Source organism: Zootoca vivipara, chromosome 16, assembly GCF_963506605.1.
Source record: "Zootoca vivipara chromosome 16, rZooViv1.1, whole genome shotgun sequence".
NCBI lineage: Eukaryota > Metazoa > Chordata > Lepidosauria > Squamata > Lacertidae > Zootoca > Zootoca vivipara.
In genome coordinates this window covers 33,096,369-33,116,341 of record NC_083291.1, presented here as the reverse complement: position 1 = coordinate 33,116,341, position 19,973 = coordinate 33,096,369, and the positions used below count along the sequence as shown (strand labels likewise).

General features: G+C 46.9%; 1 protein-coding gene across 1 annotated transcript in view; it reads left to right on the top strand.

Annotated features, from left to right (window-relative positions):
• NFIX (nuclear factor I X) overlaps positions 1-19,410 on the top strand; it is a 246,160-nt gene extending 226,750 nt beyond the window's left edge. Inside the window, 4 exon segments of the mRNA XM_060268739.1 lie at positions 2,803-2,978; positions 6,521-6,668; positions 9,878-9,972; positions 18,978-19,410. Coding sequence (XP_060124722.1) covers positions 2,803-2,978; positions 6,521-6,668; positions 9,878-9,972; positions 18,978-18,992 — 434 coding nt within the window. The 3' untranslated portion in view covers positions 18,993-19,410.
• The last annotated feature ends 563 nt before the right edge of the window (positions 19,411-19,973 follow it).

Sequence of the window (19,973 nt, the reverse complement as noted above, 5' to 3'; positions counted from 1 at the left end):
ACACACAGAAAATATTTATTAAAAAACAAATATTTTAAGGCCATAAAAATAATTTATGAAATAGTACAACATATACTTCTTTATTTAAAAAAAACAACCAAATAATGCATTAAACATTGGGCCATGGAATTTTTGCGGAAAGACTCAGGGAATGAGTTGTCGACCAAAACTAAGGGCCAGACTTCCCTTTATGCAGAGGATCCAGTACAGTACTGAATTTCCCAAGTTGTTCTCTTTTAATGAAATGCAGCTGGGGGGGGGGGCTACCAGTTTATCTGAGCAACAATGTCCTGCCCCATCCCATTTTCCAAATAAAAAATGTCCCCCAGCTACTGTATGAGAGGAGAATGAGTTAAAACACCTTCCGCCATCATTTCATTGAAAAAGAAAATGTTGGGTGAAACAGTCAGATAATTTTTGCATAACAGTGAAGCTCGAACTGAAGCACATATGTAGTTTGGTGGAACTCCCTGTGCAGAGAATTGGCCAGTAAGCACACCCTGCCTTGTTCTCTAGCAGTTATCACCCTCTGAGATGATGAAACATTTTTTTTGTTCCCAATCCCTGGAGTTCTCCCACCACTGTTTGCTCAACCACCTTGCACAGGACTGGCAAGTTTGAAATTGGCTTGTCATTGCCTAACAATTACAATCCTATACATGCCTACTCAGAAGTAAATCCGGATGTGGAATCTGCTTCCAGGTAAGTGTGTATAGGATTGCAGATTAAATTGTATATGATCCCCCAGAAGTATTTTTAAAAGATTGCAGGGGACAATCCAGCTGTAATGATACTCTCACTGCTGTGACAGGACAAATCTTTTCCATAGTCCTATTCAGTCAACCCTTTGGAGCTGTTTTGTCATAACATCTCATGGGAACTGCTGGTCAGGAACTGCAGAATGCTCAGAAGAGAATAAATTTGTTTTAAACAGATTTAGACACTGAATTTGGCATTTCTGACCTGATGGAGCCATGCTCCTATTGGACTGCCTCTTGCATCGAGCACCCACTTGCAACTGAGCTGCTTGTGCATTTTCAGTAGTTTTGCTTCTTAATATCTGACTAATTATATGCACAATTATACACAAAAATATGTATATTATGCATACAATATGTATAAAAGAGTCGGACTTCATTTCTGCAGGATAATTTTGTGTGTGTGTGTGTGTGTGTGCGCGCGCATACATATACACACATATATGTAAACAATATATACAACATATACATATATACAACATGCATATACAACATATACATACAATAATGTGTATAATAATGCATATAATATGCAATAAATGTTTGTGTTTCTAGCAGAACTGATAAAGAATTAACTCGCTTTTCATTGTGATCAAGGAGCGACACAAGAATTAGAAAAGATTCATGCAGATAAGCTCAACATCAAGATTTTCAAAAATTGCATCCCTAAACTGAGATTTCTCATGAACAGATCCCTAGTTTTATCCTGCTGCTTTTTTCATTGGTGTTGCTCCCTAATCACCTTTGAGAGCAGCCTTCATTGGCTGAGTTTTGTTGCAATTTCTTTGTTCAATTTAAAATAATATTAATCCTGCCACCTTTCATTTTGGCTCATTCCATCTTCCTTTGCATTTAGCTGCCACAGAGAACAAGTTTCCTGCCATGATTCTACCTGCCCAATGCAGCCAGCAGCCAGTTATTCTGTGTAACTGCCTTGCTATCATCCGTATTCCCTGTTCCACCATCTGTCTAGTTGTGTATCAGTGTGTAGGAGGAACTTCAGCCACACAGGAGAGTCAATCCCCAGGCCACAACAGCTGGTTCCTTTGCTGACTCCCCTTCCCCATTTTCATGTTAGTTACTAATGTTCCAGTTATTCCCAAGGAGAGGAATATGTCTTGCCCTTTTGCCCTCGTGTGCTTGGGGAAAAGTTAGGTGTTATTGTCATTATATTTATTTGTAAAGTGCCTCCAATGTACAATGCAATGCAAGTGGAATAAGACAAGTACTTGTCCTAATGAGCTAATAAACTTAAATTAGATGCGGGGAGGAGGAGGGGAAACAATAAATGATGTAAAAGGATAGGAGAGGGCTTGGTAATTGTGGATGAATATTTTAAAAATGTAGTTCCCTGTGCTTGTACTTTATGGGTGGTGGTGGCATTGATTAAAACAAGTGTGTAAAAAATAGATTCAAGGCAGAGGACTTCAACATCTTGTCACAAAATATGATGGGCGATACATGCACATAAGCAAAGGTACCCCCCTCAATTGCTGCTCTGTGTGTGTGTGTGTGTGTGAGAGAGAGAGAGAGAGAGAGAGAGAGAGAGAGAGAGAGAGAGAGAGAGAGAGAGAGAGAGAGAGAGAGAGAGAGAGATGGAGAGAGAGAAACAGACAGAGAGAAACACACACTTACTGCATGCTTATAGGTAAACATCCATGGATGTGGAAGACACGCAAGATGCGTAACACACACGGATGTGTGGCATGCCCTGCTCAGATCCCTCTGCATCTGCTTTCACATCTTTGCAAATGTGCTCACTCACCTGTGCTCTTGTGAAAAAAGAGCTGTTTCCTCACCCTGCCCAGGGTTGAGGGAACCCTCAATTCCAACAAATAAGACAAAATGGCGCCCCTTCCCCTTATAGCAAGGATGTCGGGGTGGGTGTTTCTGTTAAGGTATAAGCATCAGTTGGGCTGTGTAGAATGGAAGCAGCAGCATGGCATGGGGTTGTTACTGACATCTCTTTCTGTCCCCCCTTCCCTCTCTCTCTCTGTCTCTCTCTGTCTCTCTGCTTCTGTCCATCTGTCCTTACGCTCTCCAGGAAGCCCCCGTGCCACAGCCTCGGCCCTGCACTTCCCATCAACCTCCATCATCCAGCAGTCCAGCCCCTACTTCACACACCCGACCATCCGCTACCACCACCACCACGGCCAGGACTCGCTGAAGGAATTTGTGCAGTTTGTATGCTCGGACGGCTCAGGCCAGGGCTCCGGGCAGGTAAGAGCCATACACCTCAGCCCAGGGATGCCGGCCTGTCCAACCAGAAACCCCCACCCTACAACCCTTCTCCACCTCCTACCCCTCTCTGTCTCCCTCCCTCCCTCTGCCTGTCTGCCTGTCTGCCTGCTTGCCCAGGGCACATGGAAGTCAGTAGCACAGGAGGCAGGATTACGAAGGCCCGTGGGTCTGGAAGAAACGGGGTCTTTTTCTCTCTCGAAGGAACAGTTTGACTGACACTGCCTTGCTCTTGGCAGCTGACATTGGCCTCTGAAAATAGACAGGGCTCCCAAGTTACAACGTCCAGGCTAGGGAGAACTGCCCTGAGGGCACCAAGGATATTGGAGCTTGCTTTGGAGGGCGGATAAGAGGAATATAATTCATTCAGAAGACGGGCTTCTTTTCGGCTTGTCATTTCGCCTTGTGTGGGACATGACCTCCAAAGGGAGGGCACATGTCTGTATGGCCCAGACAGGTTTTTCCCCCCTGTTGCCCATTTTCTTGCCCCTCTCCTATCTGCCACCCTCTTTTCATAGGATATATTTCTGAAGGGCTTTGAGTGTTCTACAACCAGGAGTATTCTGGATTCTATGGTACAGGAGGGGATCCCAGAGGGCTGTACTGAGCACATTCTAGAATGTGGAACCTCTGTGGAATTGGTGAAGGTTACAGGGTGGCAGGATTCAGAGGTGTCAGGTTTTGCAGCCTTGTTAGATGGCAGAAGAATTTCATGTACCTAGAAGATGGAACTTTTCAGTGCACCATGGGCTTCAGAAAGTGGGGCCTTCTGAGGCGAAGGTTTGAAATCTACCTCGAGTACTTGTCTCGTACTAGAAAATACGCTTTAGGTGATAAGTTTCACCTCAGAGGTAGTCAAAGGGAGCCCTTCTGACCTGGCATGTGAGGAAGCAGGATTGCGATGAGATGCAGCATTGCCTCCCACATCAGCCCAGTACAAGTTTTGCAGTCTAAGAAGAATATTGGAAGAGAAATGTTCTTCATCTTTAAACCTCTTTTGAATGAAGATATTGGACCAAAGTTGCTTCCATACTAGACCTTTGCTTTACCATCATTTCCTAGAAGTGAAATTGAAACTGAACTAACAAACGGTATACTATAATGTTAACCAGAAATGCCCTTTCCTGTGATCAAGATTCTTCTATAATGCTATTTATGCACAAGTCAGTCACATTGAGCAGATGTTCTCCTATAATGCTAATTAAAAGGACCATCCTCATATCTTTTGCCCATTTTATCACTTCCTGTTGGGTGGTGAATTGCTCCATACCATAATTAATCAGCTTCTATTTCCTGCAGAGTAAGTGTGCTTTAAAATACTGGTTTCCTTCTATTCCCCCCCTCCTTTTCTTTGCTTTATAGCAGAATAGCAATATTTTGCCCTCAGAAAGAAAAGGAAAAAATAATGCAAGTAAATCAGTAGTGGAACACACACACATAGATCACAGGAAACAGAAGCTGAGTAAAGGGATAGTTCCTTACTATCCCACAGCTGCACTGAACACAAAGCAATGACTGAATCTACAAACAAGAAGCTTTTGATTAAAAGCACAGTATCCCTTAAACGCATCAGTAGCACTTTGCCTGTCAAGAGTGGTGCTACCTTTTACGTCATAAAAATGGCTGTATATTAGGTTTGAAAAACTCAGGATGGCTCCACAGACGGTGCTGGGAAGCAAGGATTTGGCAACAATATTACGTGGACTCCTTGTTTTTAAAAGGTGAACAAAGAATGTCAATTTCAGAATAAAGGGCTAGTGTGGAAGCAACCCAGCTGGCAGAAGCTCCAAAGAGCCTTTAGCCTACCAAGAAATATTTTGGAAGAGTAGCCCTGTTGCCACAAGGCAGCAAAAAGACCAAGCCAAGCTGCTAAGTTTCTAAGGTTTCCCAGCACCCTTTGTCTTTGGTCAAACCTAGCATAGTTTCTGGTTTAGTCAAGAGTCTCCACCATTCACCAGAGCATCCAGAGCAGCAGTGAAACTGCCACAGAGATCATGCAATAGAAACACTGGCAAAACTGAAAGCCAAGGCGTCACCATGAAAAGGCTTGTGATGGCTCGTCCTCATGGTCTACGTAATCCATGTATAGTATCCCATGTTGGCTCCTGCTTCACTGAGAGCACATAGCATTGGACACCCATGCAGAATGAAGATGGTCATCCCTTGAATCCTGCTAGGACCTCAGCCAAATTAGAGAATGCGGTGGTGTAGGAAGATCAAGAATTCTAAGGAAATAAAGTTGGTGGGTTGCAGGAAGAGATTCAGGGGGGTCCGTTCACTATGGTTGCTGAAGAAGGGAGTGATGGCCGCTGTTTCTTTTCAGGGGTAACAAAAGTAAGGAGCCAATAAAATCACTTTAGATGCCACACCTTCAAAACATAAAGCCCTTTTTTCTCTATCCGATTTAAGTCCTAGCCATGAATTCCATGCTCTTTCCACAGACTTGTCATAAGTCTTGACCCCAAATGTGGGGTCCTATAACTACCATTCCTTCACTTCTTGATACATGCACATGGCAGGGAAAAACTGAGCTGAGAAAACAGTTTTTCCAAAGCTGATGAAATTAGATTTGTGATACATGAGGTGTTTTCTTGTATCCCCAGCTCGCCAGCTCTGTGACGTAACTGAATTTCAGGGATTTTTTAAATTATTATTTAAAAGGCGTCTAAGATTTCTCTTTCTGTGGCTTAGTGCTAAAAATTTAGATGCTACAGGTTCCAAATCCAGAAGGTGGACCTAGGTGACTGATACAAAATCTCACAACACTTTCTAAGGACCAGATACAGTACTTGATTTTTGGAGACGTGTTTAGCATTTGCTGAGATGGAGAAGAGAAATCTTGTATGTACACGAAGGCATTTTATCAGCTCGTGCTTCTTTGTGAGCAAAATGTACATATGGTCCTCAGTTAGGATCCAAAGCCTACAGACAGAAAGCTAAAGAGAGTCAAAAAGTATCCTCTCATTACTAAGTCACATATTACTACAGTTGTTCTCTTTGGGCAGCCATATTGAGTCACAGGCCGCCCTAGTTGATGGGCTGTCTTAGGGCTACAATGCCATTCCAGCCAGGCCTCAGGGTGCCCAACGGAGAGCACGTTCAATTGCTAATTACTCAGCTGTAGCCTTTGACAATGCAGCTTGCAGTGATACGTGGTAAGACATAATTCCAGTCAAAACTGTGGTTTCAATGCCTTGCCATCAGAGTGGAAGAATCCTTGTTCAGACTTCTAGTCAAGCAGGAACACAGAGAGCCCCTGGATGATGATTAAGGCTGCCTGAGTCTCTTGTGGCAAGAAAGGAGAATGTATGTGCTTGAAAGTTAGGAGATAGGGAGAGTTCGAGGGAGGCAAGGGGAAGATTTAAGTTCACAATATGATTTTTTTTAAAGAAGGGGGAGAAAAAGAAATTCCCTCTTAAAAAACAAAACAAACAAAAACACCCTAAGAGCCGCCAGCAGCAGATACTGCATCTTTAACGTTGCCTTGTCTCGTTCACGCATCACTGTATTTATGTTGTTCGCAGCCTAACGGTAGCGGCCAGGGCAAAGTCACGGGGTCATTTTTGCTGCCGCCGCCACCACCTGTGGCCAGACCAGTGCCCCTTCCAATGCCTGATACAAAATCCACCAGCACTAACCCAGAGGGCGGAGCACCGACACCAACGTCACCCTGTAAGTGGACCCAAGCGTAACCCAAACCACCAAGCGAAGCAAAATAAAAACCCACCTCTTCCCCACCCACTCACACACCACCAGCCCCTTCGCTAGGGGTTGAGCAGGGCAGAAAGGACCTAGCGAGCAGGAGGAAAGAGGAGCCGAGGAAGGGCAAAGAAGGAGAAGCAGAGAAGAATGCACACAGGTGTGGCAGAGGCGGAAGGAAGAGGCACCTAAGAGAAGAAAGGGAGGCAGAGCATTAGAGAGAGATGAATGGAGGGGTGAGAGGGGGACAAGCAGCAGAGAGAGTGAAAGGGTGGGCTTGGGGGCACCATGTCGTCATCATCAAGTCTTGTGCTTTATACTTGTTTTAAAGGTTGAAACACCCCATCTGATCCCTTCCCAAGCTGCCATCAACCCCTCCCACCTTCCATCCCATCCCCCAGCGTTTAAAGATGCAGTAGGCTGCCAAGCTCCGACACCTTTAATTTTATTATTATTATTATTCTTCATTCAGTTGTTGGTTGTCGTGGTGGCTCCTGGGTAGGGTTGGGTTTTGGGTTTTTTTTTGTTGGTTCCTTTTTTTTTAAGGGACGGAAAATCAACTGTACATATTAAATTCTGAGAAGAAGAATTGCTGCTAGGTGTTTTGCTTTTCATAATACGAGGGAGGGTTGTGTTTACAGGTGTTCATCTGGTGCCTGAAAAATCAACTTCCATTGAGATCCATAGCAAGCTTCTTGTCATGCCCTAAGTTGTGGTCTGTGCTTTTTTTCCTGGAGAGCGTCTGCCTGCAGGGGTGTGGAGGCAAAATTGGGAACTAGGATTCCCCGAAAATGTCCCCAGTGTTTTGTGAGAAATGAGAGCCCAGACATTTGACTGTCCCACCTTCAGGAGGGCGGCTGTGTTATATGACTCGGGGTGGTGGTGATGGTTGTGAGCCAGGAAGCCTGGTTCTCTTCTCATCTTTGGGGGACGTGGTGGGCCCACCAGACCTATTTCAAGAAGGGTGGGGGCCAGGGTCCCCGGCTTCTCCCATTATGAAGTAGTTGACTCACAGACTTTCTTGGCTTAGGTGAGGCCCCTTGGGGGAAAGGATCGGCTACCACTTCCATTTTCCTTTTGTTTTCTCTCCTTCCCTTTCTTTTCCTTTTTCCTTTTTTTCTCCTTTTCTACATCTGTGCTCATGGCATTGCTCACTCCCACGCTGTTCATATTCTCCATTAAACTGATGGTGGTGCTGTAGGGGGTGGGGGACGTGAGTGACGAAGGGATGGGCAACAGGTTGTAGGCATGGCAGGAGATGCTCTAGTCTCGTATGTCTGGGTTGCTGCTTTTCCCATTGTTTAGGAGGGCTAACAAAAAAAAAGCCAGGAGGTGTGTGAGGCATCGTGGTTCTCTCTGAGGTTGAGACCAGGCACCTCCAGGTACTAAGAGCTAGTCCACATGATCAGTAGACTCAGCGTAAAGTGCTGGTGCCGGCCTGAACCCTGTCAGACTGCAAGCGTGGGAACTGAATTTATTTATTCGGTGGAATTGTTCATTACACTTATATCCTTCCTTTCCTCCAATGAGCCCAAGATGACCCACAGATCCCTCTCCATTTTACCCTCACAACAATCCTGTGAGGTAGGTAAACGCTGAGCGGGGAGTGACTAGTCCAAGGTCAACTAGGGAGTTTCATGATTGGAGTAGTGATTTGAACCCAGGTCACACAGGTCAAGGTCCAACTCCCCTAACCAGTAGGCTAACCAGTCTCTTGTTGTTGCTCCTGCTGCTGTTGTTATGAGCCTTAAATTGAATGACTGCTTGAATACTCCCTTATGTGAAAAACAACAACAACAACCAATCGCCTCCCTCCCTTATGTTCAAAATCAGCATGTTAGCAAGAAGACTGGTCCAGAACCATTCTCTTTCTTTTTTTCCCACTTGCTCATTTTGTTTGTGTGTGTGTGCGTGTGTGTCTGTGGATTTATTTATTTGAAGAGGAGGAACATTAAAATATCCGGCCCTCTGCCCACAGCCTGAAGCAGTACAGTCTGATGGTGCAGCTCAGCTCTATGTGGTAGCTGGAGGTTTGCACACGATGCTTCTTCCAGTGTTACACTGCGGGCAAGGGAGCACAGGGGGAACCTTTTTCTCCTTGCTACCAATTCCTGCAATCACCGCTGGAAGCCAGGCCTTAAACTCGCCAAGGAAGAGCTGCTGGCTTCCTACTAAGCTCCTACAAAGATGAGCAGCAGAGAAAACCCTCTCAGGGAAACCAGGGGTTATTGGCTATTAGAGGCTGGGTATGAAGACGAAATGCCGCACTGGGTTCTCGTATGCATGCACATGCGTGTGATTGCAGAACCTCTCGCAATCTCATAAGCAAAGCTGGGCCCAGACTGGTTTCCATACTGGAGTTGTGCTTTAGGGTGGGGGAATCTCCCATGCCTGCTCCCTGCCCCTCACTCGGCCTCCCCGAGAGCTTTGCCCTCCTCTGCCACCACACGAAATACCAAAGGACTGAGCTCAGTTATTTCTGGCACACAGCATTATGCCCAGGGGAGGCACGCAGACCACAGGACTCCATCTCCTGGCAGACCCATACAAGGGCATGTTTGGGGATGCCATCCACCCTGCCATTGGGCAGGAGGCTTGTCTCAGGCTGCTAATAGGACTCTTGAGCTAAGAAGCCCTGGCAACCTCTAGGGTCAAAGGGAAAACTAGGCCAGGAGATGTAGATGTTGGGCCATGAGAGAGACGGGGAGAGCGAGCACGCTCAAGCAAAACAAAGGCTGTGGAATGATGGCCAGAGTCTCCCTTACTTCCATCTCAATCCAGGCCAAGCTCACACAAGACTGCATCCACCGCCTGATCGAAGAGGAGCACCCAAGGATCCCTTGAAATGCCACAGAGGTTGCTGGGACGTGTGGCTTCACTGAGGCCTCTCTAGAAACAGTTGCTCCCTCGGGGAGCTGCTGGGGTAGTTTGTGCAGTCAAGCTGGCCAGGTCTGTCAGTGCCCATAACCCCCATCTATCAAGCAGCGAGCTTTGTCCCCGCACTCACAACCTGTAGGTGCCTATCCTGTTCTGGGGAGGGTGGGAGGAGTTGTGCCCAGTCTCTCTTTAGATTTTTTTCTGTCTTGAACCTCATCTGGCAGGCCTCCATCTGACATGACCACCATCAATGCCATCCACCTCTCCCAGTGGCCCTAACGGCCTCACATCTCTTTCCCCTCCAGCATTCTCAGCGCCAGGCTCCTCCTCCTCTGCCAACCGGTTTGTCGGCATCGGACCCCGGGACGGCAACTTTCTAAACATCCCCCAGCAATCTCAGGTAGGGGGGCCAGTTTCACAGGGGTTGTGTATGTGGCTGTAGCCCAAATGTAGCTTGCAATGTGTGGGGGAGGTTGGGCGGGTTGATGGACATGGTTCTACTCCAGGGATGGATGGGATGAGGGTCAGGGCCAGGCACAGGCACAGACACGTCTGCTGAGACCCTTCTGCTCCAACATGCATTACGTCCAGTACCAAATGCTCCCCTGTAAACAGAGCAAGAGCACAAATGAGAAGGAAAGGCGGCTAGCACGTGGGTCTTCTCAGCTTTCGTTTGAACGGTGGGGATAACACAGAGTTTAGTAGGTAGAATACAAAATGAAATTGAACACCAGGACTCCAGGGTTCTGTTGGTAGGTATGTCATCAAGCCCCTTTCCAATGCCATAATTACCTTTGGCATTATCTAGATCTGATGCCCTTGCAGCCAACTCTGTAACATCAGTTACAGACCTACGTTTTCCAAACGGGAAACTGAGGATCAGGACTCATCCACACTTACCTTTGCACTTTCTAGGCACAAATCAGGGCTTTCCAGGTCCATGGCTGAGTGTTTTGTTTTTTTTTTTTTGTCCCAGCACGTTCCCTAGGAAAACCTGTGCTTTACTGCTCAATTGGAGCAAACAGCAACCCACAGAAAAAAATAATAGCTCTTTTATCCAATTCACCGGTAAAACACGGGTTTTCCCAGGGAAAGTGCCGGAACAAAAAAAACCACACCCACTGAGACACAGACTTGCAAAGGCCAGACTTGTGCCTAGAAACACAGCACAAAAGGAGGTGTGGATGAGCCCTCAAATAGAGTGTTTTGGCTTATAAGTCTGCAACTGAGACAGAATCTGAAAGCAGGACTCCCAAGTTTGATTATAGTTCAGTGGAAAGGGTGTTGGATTTGGGTGAAGACCCATATCAGTTTGCTCAACCAGGAAGTTCATAAGGTGGCCTTGGGCAGGTCACTGTCTCTCCATTCAGGTCTCTCAAGGCTTCCTACATAATAGTCCTTGCCTACACATTTGTTCTCTCACCACCCCATGAGATGAGGCTCTGGTCTCAGGGCCGCTTCACATTGCATTTTCACTTGGAGAAGGTTTCCATGCAGGAAAAAATGCAAGACCCACATGTAGGTTGTCACATAGATGTCACTACACAGGTTGGGAAACAGCAAATTCCTGGCATGTACACTTAGTGAAATAGACACATGTGCACTCCTCATGATGATCTATACTTTTTCTCTACATGGAAGTGTTTTGGTAAAGGTGTAGATCATCAATTGTGGTGAGTGCATACCTGAGTGAACAAGCCGTGTACATGCTCCAGCAAGTTGTCATTTCCTCATCTGCATAAACATTCAAATGAATGTGATGGTGGAGATAAGGGTTTTATTTGTGTTGCTTACTGCATGGAAATATTTTCTATGCAGAAGTGTACAGTGATACCTCTACTTACGTTCACCATTGGTTACGTATCCTTCGGGATACGTACATGGTAAACCCAGAAGTGTTTTTCCGGGTTTTGAGCATGCACATGCGCAGAAGCTCTCTATCACGCCACGTGCATGCGCAGAACAGGCACCTTCGGTTGCGGAAACCTCGGGATCTGACCGGAGCTCCGGAACAGATCCCGTCCGCAACCGGAAGTACCACTGTAATGTGAAACAGCAGTGAGCCCAGTCTTACATGATTGGGAAGTGAGAACAATCTATAAGAGATACTTTTGGGGGGGGGTGCACAGTGAAAAGAGTAAAATAAAAAATTCATGAGGAGTCCAGCTATCATGACACTGGCTCACATTGACCCTCTTTGCCCTATTATTATTTCCTTACTTTAAAAAGACCACCTCCTTTTAGGCCACAAAGCCCTCCCCCCTTGCTCTTTGGGTTGCTGCTGCTTGACCATCCTTGCAAGGTGCGGGCACTGCTCAGCAACCTTGCAGCATTCCAAGGCAGGGAGGAAAATCTGATTTGTTCCTTGATGCCTCCCATGGAAGTGATAAAGGCATAGGAGCCTGGACTCAGCTAGGAGGTGTCATTGCCATCTGAGCAACTTAACTACTTTACTGACCAGCCAATCGCTTATTGTGGAAAGTACTGAAGTGGAGGAGGGAGCAGTGGCGGACCTTGGGGTTTCAAATTGCAGCGGCACTCCTGTGCGACGCCAAAATTCGGAGACCTCCCCCTCGCCCACCTCTAGTCTTCATTCTACATCATAGTTGTGCCCCCCCCCCCAAGGCTCTGCATCCAGTGCAACCAAACCCGTCACACTCCCCTAAATAAATCCGCCTCTCAAGGGAGGGTGCCTACGGAGGAGAGACTACAGTGAAAGGATAGGTCCGACATTTCAGAGGAATCAGTGAGGTGTTGAAGATTCCATGTCTGGACCAGTTGTGTAGCACTCATGGACAGACTACACCACTGTGCAGAGAGCATCTATGCTGCACTTTGGAGGCTCTGCTGCCCGTTCCTGGGTTGGAGTTTGGTGCCCAATAGTTTTTCGTGTAGCTGCTCTCTTGGGGGAAGATGTGGAGGGGCTGATGAAACTGTGTTCCTCACATGGGGCTTTAAATGTATCTCTGTTCCCTGTTTGTGCCACGGGAATAGGTGTTATACAAGCAAAATAGAATATGTAGACTAGGCATTAGTCCTAGTGTTGGATTTAAGCCAAAGCCAGTCAAAGCCCCATGTATGAAAATGTGCTCAGGGTTGTCCCCTTGTTATTAAAGTAGCCGCCACTTGGATCCAACGCTAGTGGCACAATATGTTCCCTGGTAGGTGTATGGGAGTGCCCATCATGGAAAGAACTAAAAGGGGGAAACGGACTTTTTTCCTCCATAATTGGGGATTGCTAGCCAGGCTGGGGGGAAAGAGTTTCAGCAGTTTTCCTACCAAATTTTTGAAAGGCTACGAAATCAGGATGCTGATCATCAGGGTGGAAAAGTAAAGCCTTTTGAAAAGTTCTCAAAGTGGGCATGTTGCAGGTGGGGAGTACAAAGGAGTTTATTGCTCGACCTGAATAATATCCTGCCCATTGCACTCATGCAGACACAGTACCACCAGCCACTCTGAATCGAAATATGGGAGATAGCTGGAGAAGGGAGGGGAACCACCTTTTTCTATCAACAGTTTTATTGCTGGGATGTTGTGGTTTCCCTGGAGCGGAGATGCTATCTGCGGGGATACCCCATAACAACTAAGTAACAAACAAGCACTGGTTGTGCAGCGAAAAACGATCAGGCTGGTGTGTCATATTATTTAGGAATGTTTTAACCCTGCCAGTACCATGATCAGAAAGCAAAGGAGGGGAATGTGCCAGAGACATGAAGAGTAGAGAGCAGCAGAGGACGGCTGTGTAAAGCAGAATTGGAGCAAACCTGCTTCAGCACACACACACACACACACACACACACACACACACACACACACACACACTGATCCAGCCTGCCCTCTCTCACAAGATTTCTTTAAGGTTTGGTCTGCCTTTCCTTCCTCCCAGCCTTCATTGCTCCCTGGCGGTGAGCAAAAGAGCTGGAGCAGAGCAGGAATGGGATCTGTTCCCCTTCCCCATCCCATAACCAATGTCACGTCTGGCCCGTCTGGTTTCCCCGAGCAACGAGACATGATGTCACACCCAGATGAACTTGGACTTGGGGGGCCGGGCAGGGAAACAATGGTCCAGAGCGAGGCTGGACCAGGGCCCAGCACGGCCTCAGGAATAGCAGGGCCACTTCCGCTAGCAACTTCCCTGCTTCTTGCTTTCTCCTTCTTTTCTGCTTTGCCTCTCTGGATTTATTTCATTTTCCATCCCCCCCCCCCCGCTTTCTCCCCACTCCCTTTCCCACTTCTCTTTCTTTTAATGCACTTCTATCACTTTCTTTATAGTTGCTGTACTCCCCCACCCCATCCTCCTACCCTTTGATTCATTTCGATTTCCCCCCCCCCACTCCTCCTGGGATTTTAGAGGGCCTGGGGAGGGGTTGCTCTGCCCTATCATGCATAAGACGGATGGGAAACATCGAAGTATTTTTCAACCCAGGCTCTGCCAGGTGGGCTCCTAGATTTGCCAAGGGCCCTTTAATGTGCCCATGTGTGTTTTGTGTTTTCTGTTTGTGTGTGGGAGGGAGGGCGGGAGATATTCCTTGCTCTATTGACTAAGCTGCAGTATACTTGGGGGGTGGGGGTGGGCAGGTGTTACCACAGTAACCAGTGACTTTTCTGAACTCTGGATTCAGGCAGATGGAAGAGGACAAAAGAGGGGAAGAGAAAGACAGATAGCGTTGGGCAAGCGAGAGATGGAGGAGAGTGCCAGTTCCCCCTCTCTCAGCTGTGGCTTCTGGCTGTTGCCCATAGGAACAGCTGCAGGTCCCGTGAGGTGTGACGGACCTTTGCTTGTGGCCACACTGCTTTCATTGTTATTAAACATTCACTTAGTGCCAACAGTGCGCGCTGAATCTTGCACTGACCCGGCTGCTGCCTCCTTGGCTTAAAGTCTAAGGCTATGCCAGCGCCACAGGTGAACTAGCTCCCATTGCCTTTGGTGTGCCTGGTGAGCTCAGTGCCATTCTAGCTGGTTGCCTGCTCCTTTTGTGGGCTCTGGCTGGGCCCAAATCAGAGATTACAGCAATGCGGCTGATGCCAATCCAAATCTCCCAGGTACTGCCTAGCAAAAGGCATTATGTGGCCTGGCATCATCTTCCCCCTCGCCCAGCAGCTGCTAAAACACCCATGGCAGCCAGATGCCCTCAGAGGCTGGCAGGAGCTGCAAAATCACACCTGCTTCTTTGTGATGTAAGGGTTATTTTTCATTATGGCGGCAAATGGCTACTTCTGTAACGTATCTCCAAGAAAGGGGACAAAAGGACCACCAAGTCACACTAGACCTGGTGGGTCAGCCATGTCTCTTTATGCATGTCTCTGCCCCATTGACATGTTAAATGTGGGAGGGGAATCTATTTGTTCTATGGGGATGAGAGAAGCAAAACCATCCCTCCTCCATCATACCTCCGTGTGCTCTGTTGCTTGAAACACTTTTGTCCCAACCCAGCCCCAACTCTGGAAATAAGCCAGGCTAGAGAGAAAACGGCTTGAAGCAATGAAGTAGAGTAAGGTGAGGAAAGAGTTAACTCCTCTCACCCATGTGCTCTTTTCCATTTAGAACAATAGGCCCCCACCAGCTTGCACTTGGCTGCCTCCATCATGGCTAAATGGACCCTATTTGTACTGGGGAGGGATGGGCAAGGCATTGCTCCAAATTTAGATGCATCCATACACCTTTTCACATAGGGATACGTGAAACCCCACTCCCAAATTTTGCTGGTCTTCTTTGAAACTCTCCTGACTTGAAATTCCTCCAGTGTCTTTGTCTGAGGTGAGGCTTCCAAATTTGCTTTGAATTTTGCTCTAGGCAAAATTAGGTGGCTATTGAAAGGTGAGTGGAGCCAACTTTCTCCTGCGCCACCACCACCACCACCACCCAAGGAAATTTCTGTGTAGTACAGGATTGCACAATGCCATTCCTTCTCCTGACTCAGGGCATACTTTACCACAGCAGCCCGCTCATTGCCAGGGCAGACAATATTTATGAGTGGCACATAAGCATCCCCCTAAGGTCTGCAGATTTGCATTGTTGCTGGTGTAGTCAGATGCCGCTGCAGGATGTTCAGATGCAGCTCAAATACGCCGTCAGAAATGGAGTTTCAAGAGAGCAGTCGTGTGACTACGGAGGGCTCGCTCAAGGCATCTGAAAGCAGAGATGCTATGACATGAAGGGACATATGGAGACAGATTCATCCCTCACTGCCAAGTGGACATTGTCATGGTGGAGTGACAACCTCTGACTGTCTTGTTACTGAGGCACAGCATTCTGATTGGCTTTTTAGGCACATCATTTTCAAATCTAGCCAGTCACAAAGCAGGAGCGGGCAAAATGACGTGCTGTTGTTTTTGGTTTTTGTTTGATTGATTGTTTCCAAATCTCCAATTTGTATTGGTTCTCCACCACCACCAGAGGATGTCAGGCTTCTGATGCTGTAATTTGCCTAGTGCCTTATGATTGGCTTAGAAGATTTAGCATCATAGCACGCCTCACCCAGTTGGAGTATTTAGACTGGGGGGGGTGCATCTGCACCTGATTGGCTGGAATCTGTGACAATGAGTAATGGCCAGCAATGCAGTTGGCTGGCATGAATTCACTTGGGTGTAAGAGCTGGCATCTTATTGTATGAAAGGAACATGGATTGGCCAAACGGAGAGAGGATGTGTGAAGCAAAAAGAGCTGGGGAGAACAAAAATAAAATAAAAGCATCTTTGAAAAGAGCAGGAAGCGACCTATAGAAATAAATAAACTTTGGAAGTCAAGAAACCCTAGTTTGGTACCCAGTGGACAGTGGGGGTTGGTGGGTTGACACAGTGGAGCTGGCAATTTTGTTTTGCTGCATGTCACAATTATAGGCCTTTCATCATATTTCCTAAGCGTCCGTTATCCTTCTGTTAAGCAGACATATTTTCCTCTCTATCCCAAAGTGATCCGGGTAGGGTATAATGAAATCCCAATAACGTGGTGAAAGGACCAAGGACCTCAATTCCATAGATGGAGCAAAGTCTGGAGAGTGGAGACAAAGCAGTGCTGCAGGAAGGTGGAACTCCTGCTTGGCTCTTGCAGGGATAGGGGGAGGTGGACCACTGACTGGGAAACTTGGGAGGAGGCTGAGTTCCTGCTTCTGCTAGTGCTACGAAAACCGCAGGAAATGGAAGTTCGCTCTTTCTGTCCTACACATTCTCATAAATGGAGTGAGGCCTCCTTTTCCGAGCGGTTTTAAGAACAGATGCATAAAGGTGAGCTTCGCCCAATGAAGTAGGCATGCACCATAGTTCCAGAATAGGCAGGGAAAGCATTTGGCAGTGGCCCAAGAGAGGCAGAGAGAGGCTGGGGGCTAGAAAAAGGGAGAACTCCATGGGCTTCCCAATAGCGGTAGCAGAGCCCCTCCTGGTGGCCATTCGCAAAGCTTGCATTTTCCTCCAGAGAACCCAGTTATTTGGAGCTGCCTTCCTTTTCTCCTCTCCCTTCCTCCACAGCGCTTCCACAGTATTCTCTCGGTGCCGCAGATGGCGATTCTATCTACAGTGTGTCACCTTCCCCCACCCTACTTGGCACTGTCAGGGAGCAGATTGTGCCTTCATGCAGAGCTAGCATCTCTGCCCCTCACCTTTCAGCTTGGAGGGAACTGTGAACTTCCAGGCACTGTTCAGTCTGTGGCAGATAGATCAGGAGCCAGGCGTGGAGGTTCCACCCACTGCTAAACTACAAATCATCATCACATCAAATTCTTCTTTAGCAGCCAGAAGCGGAAAGCACGTGCGGCTTTGTGATTTGCAGGAGGGTGAAGCTGAAATAAGAACTTCCCCCCTGAACCTCCTCACCTTCCCATCCATTGCAGAGGCTGTTGCTGTTGGCAGCAGTTAGCAGCAGTAGGGAACCTGTGTCCCTTCAGGTGTAGCTGGACCACAGCTTCTATCATCCTTGACCATCAGTCATACTGGCTGGGACTGCTGGGAGCTGGAGTCCAACAACACATACCAAGGGGCACCACGTCCCCCGTCCTTGAGTAAGAGCAAGGGGCAAGCAGCATTTGTCAGGAGAAAGTTAGCGGGTGGGAGATGGGTGTGTGAGGTTGGGTAAGGGCCTGGAACTCACCTTCTCTCAAGGGAAGGTTCAAAACAGCACTATATAAAACGCCACAGCCAGAAAACGCTCTTAGTGCAGCACTTGGAAACATCCCATGGCATTGGTGGCCAATGCAAAGCTTTTTGTCTTTCCAAATAGCAGGAGAAGCAAAAGCTGTTTCACTGAATTCTGGCTCACAGTTTCTTGCTGATAAAGGAACAGCTTCAGGCAGGGCTGTAAAATTGCACTGAGCTGCGCGTTTTCCACGAAAGTAGGCAGCACCTTGGGAGTAGCAGCGAGAAAGGCAAGATAAACAGAAAGAGAGGGAGAAGTTACATCAGGTGTCATATTAGATACTAAAGAAAATAATCCTTGTCTAGTTTCAGCACAAATGCAAACAGTGGCAAGAAGCCCAAACCCTGTGTAGTTTAGCAGATATGCTGTCAGACATTGACCAGGGAGACCTGGGTTCAAATCCCCACTGAGCTCTGATGTACTAGGCTAGTCACACACACTCTCAGGTTGACTTGCCTTATAGGATTGTTGCGAAGATAACATGGGAGGGGACCGTCACATGTGCCACCCTGAGCTCCTTGGAGAAAGGAGTGTGTCCAAAAATGTATACTGAGGGACAACATTAGATGTTTTGATGAACATAAAAAATGGTGTCAAGTTTGCCCCTTTCCTCTCTGGCACACAGAGTTAAGCTTGCCCCCGAGCCTTCTTGACACGGAGACTGTGTGTTTCCCCACTCATGTCATTAGCATTGGTGATGTAGTGCTGGGGCAAGGAAGCACACTGCTGATAACCTTAGGATATGGCCAAGTTTTCCTAAATTGGATGGAAAGAGGAGGAAGGAAACTCGATGTGCAATCACCATTTTTGGCAAGGGGCCTTGTTCCAACCCTAACACTTTTAAGCATACGCCAACAAATGCACAGTGCAATTGTGACAAAAGCCTGGAAATGCCTGTGTCATCCATATATTTACCTTCACCAGAGAGCCAGTATTAGTCACCTCTCCTTGTCAAATGTGAGAAATAGCCATGAGTGGCATTAGCAAAGGAGTCTTTCAGCAAAGGGGGATGAAGGGGCATCAGTATTTCAGAGCAATGTGAGGGGAAATCGTGGATTGGAACACTAGTGAGGAACAAGTCAGGAACAAAAAAAATGGGACTAGATGACTGGAGCTCCCAGGTTGCCAGAAGAAAGCAAAGGCACCAAACTCAGTGACTGGGTTAGCACTGTGGGTTTCACTTGATGGGTATCAATGTTAGCCTGCCAAACAAAGGAAAAAGAAAGTTTGCAACACTCTGTTTTAATTCTCCCTTTTTGTGTTTTCTTCTGCTCCAGTCTTGGTTCCTCTGACGGGATCTTCAGGCGAAGAAAAATAATAATGATGATGGTGATGATGATAATAATAATAAGTTTTCGCTCACGTCCTGAGAATCAGAATCTTCAGTCCTTTACCCATATCTTCACTGAGCTGCTCCTCTTCAAGGAAAAGTAAGAGACGTTGGGTAACACTACAGATGAGAAGCTTAAGAGAATTACGTTGGACCTCCCCGATCCAAGGCAGATTTTTGCATTTGCGTAGAAGAGGCTTGTCTTCTGCAAGGAATCCCATCAACACCTACAGAAGTCACGTAATCCTGTTTCAATGATATGATAGTTCTGGACAGGCTATTCAAGCAATGGTTAAAAAAAAAGAAAGGGGTTTCTCTTATTCATCATGGGGAAGGAATAGCATTCACATTAACCAGCCTCAAACCCCCAAAATTTGCACCAAGTTTTTCTAGGGGTTATGTTTGTTGCGAAATGAAAGAGGAGACACTTTCTTAGTATCTCAACTGCCTACCAGCCTAATTCCTATGAGCCCATTTGGGACTTGAGGAGAGTTGTGTTTCAATTTGCTTTTTGAAACTTCGCAAGGTGGTTGCAGGAAAATGAAGTCTGTCCTAAATTCTATTCAAATATCCTCCTAAATATGTTTTTAAAAGCATGTCCAGTGTGATGCACTGGTTCACAATTGGAACTGGCTATGATTAGAGCAGTACCAGGGCCATAATGCTTGGTTGGCAACGCAAACATCTCCTACCAAACATAAATTCCCCCGTGCAGTAAATTCCCTTGTTAATGAAATTTAACATATCATCCTCATTACGTAAAAAAGCAAAAACAGAAACGCTCCTGACTACCAGATGCCGAGACAATATTCCATTCCTGAGCAAGAGAGGAGGCTCTCCCTAGAGCCCTCTCCCTGTCTCTCTAAGGCAAAACCACACACACCTGACACATCTTGGTACTCCCAGTCATATTCTCCAAGAACTGGGATCCCTTCGCATACAA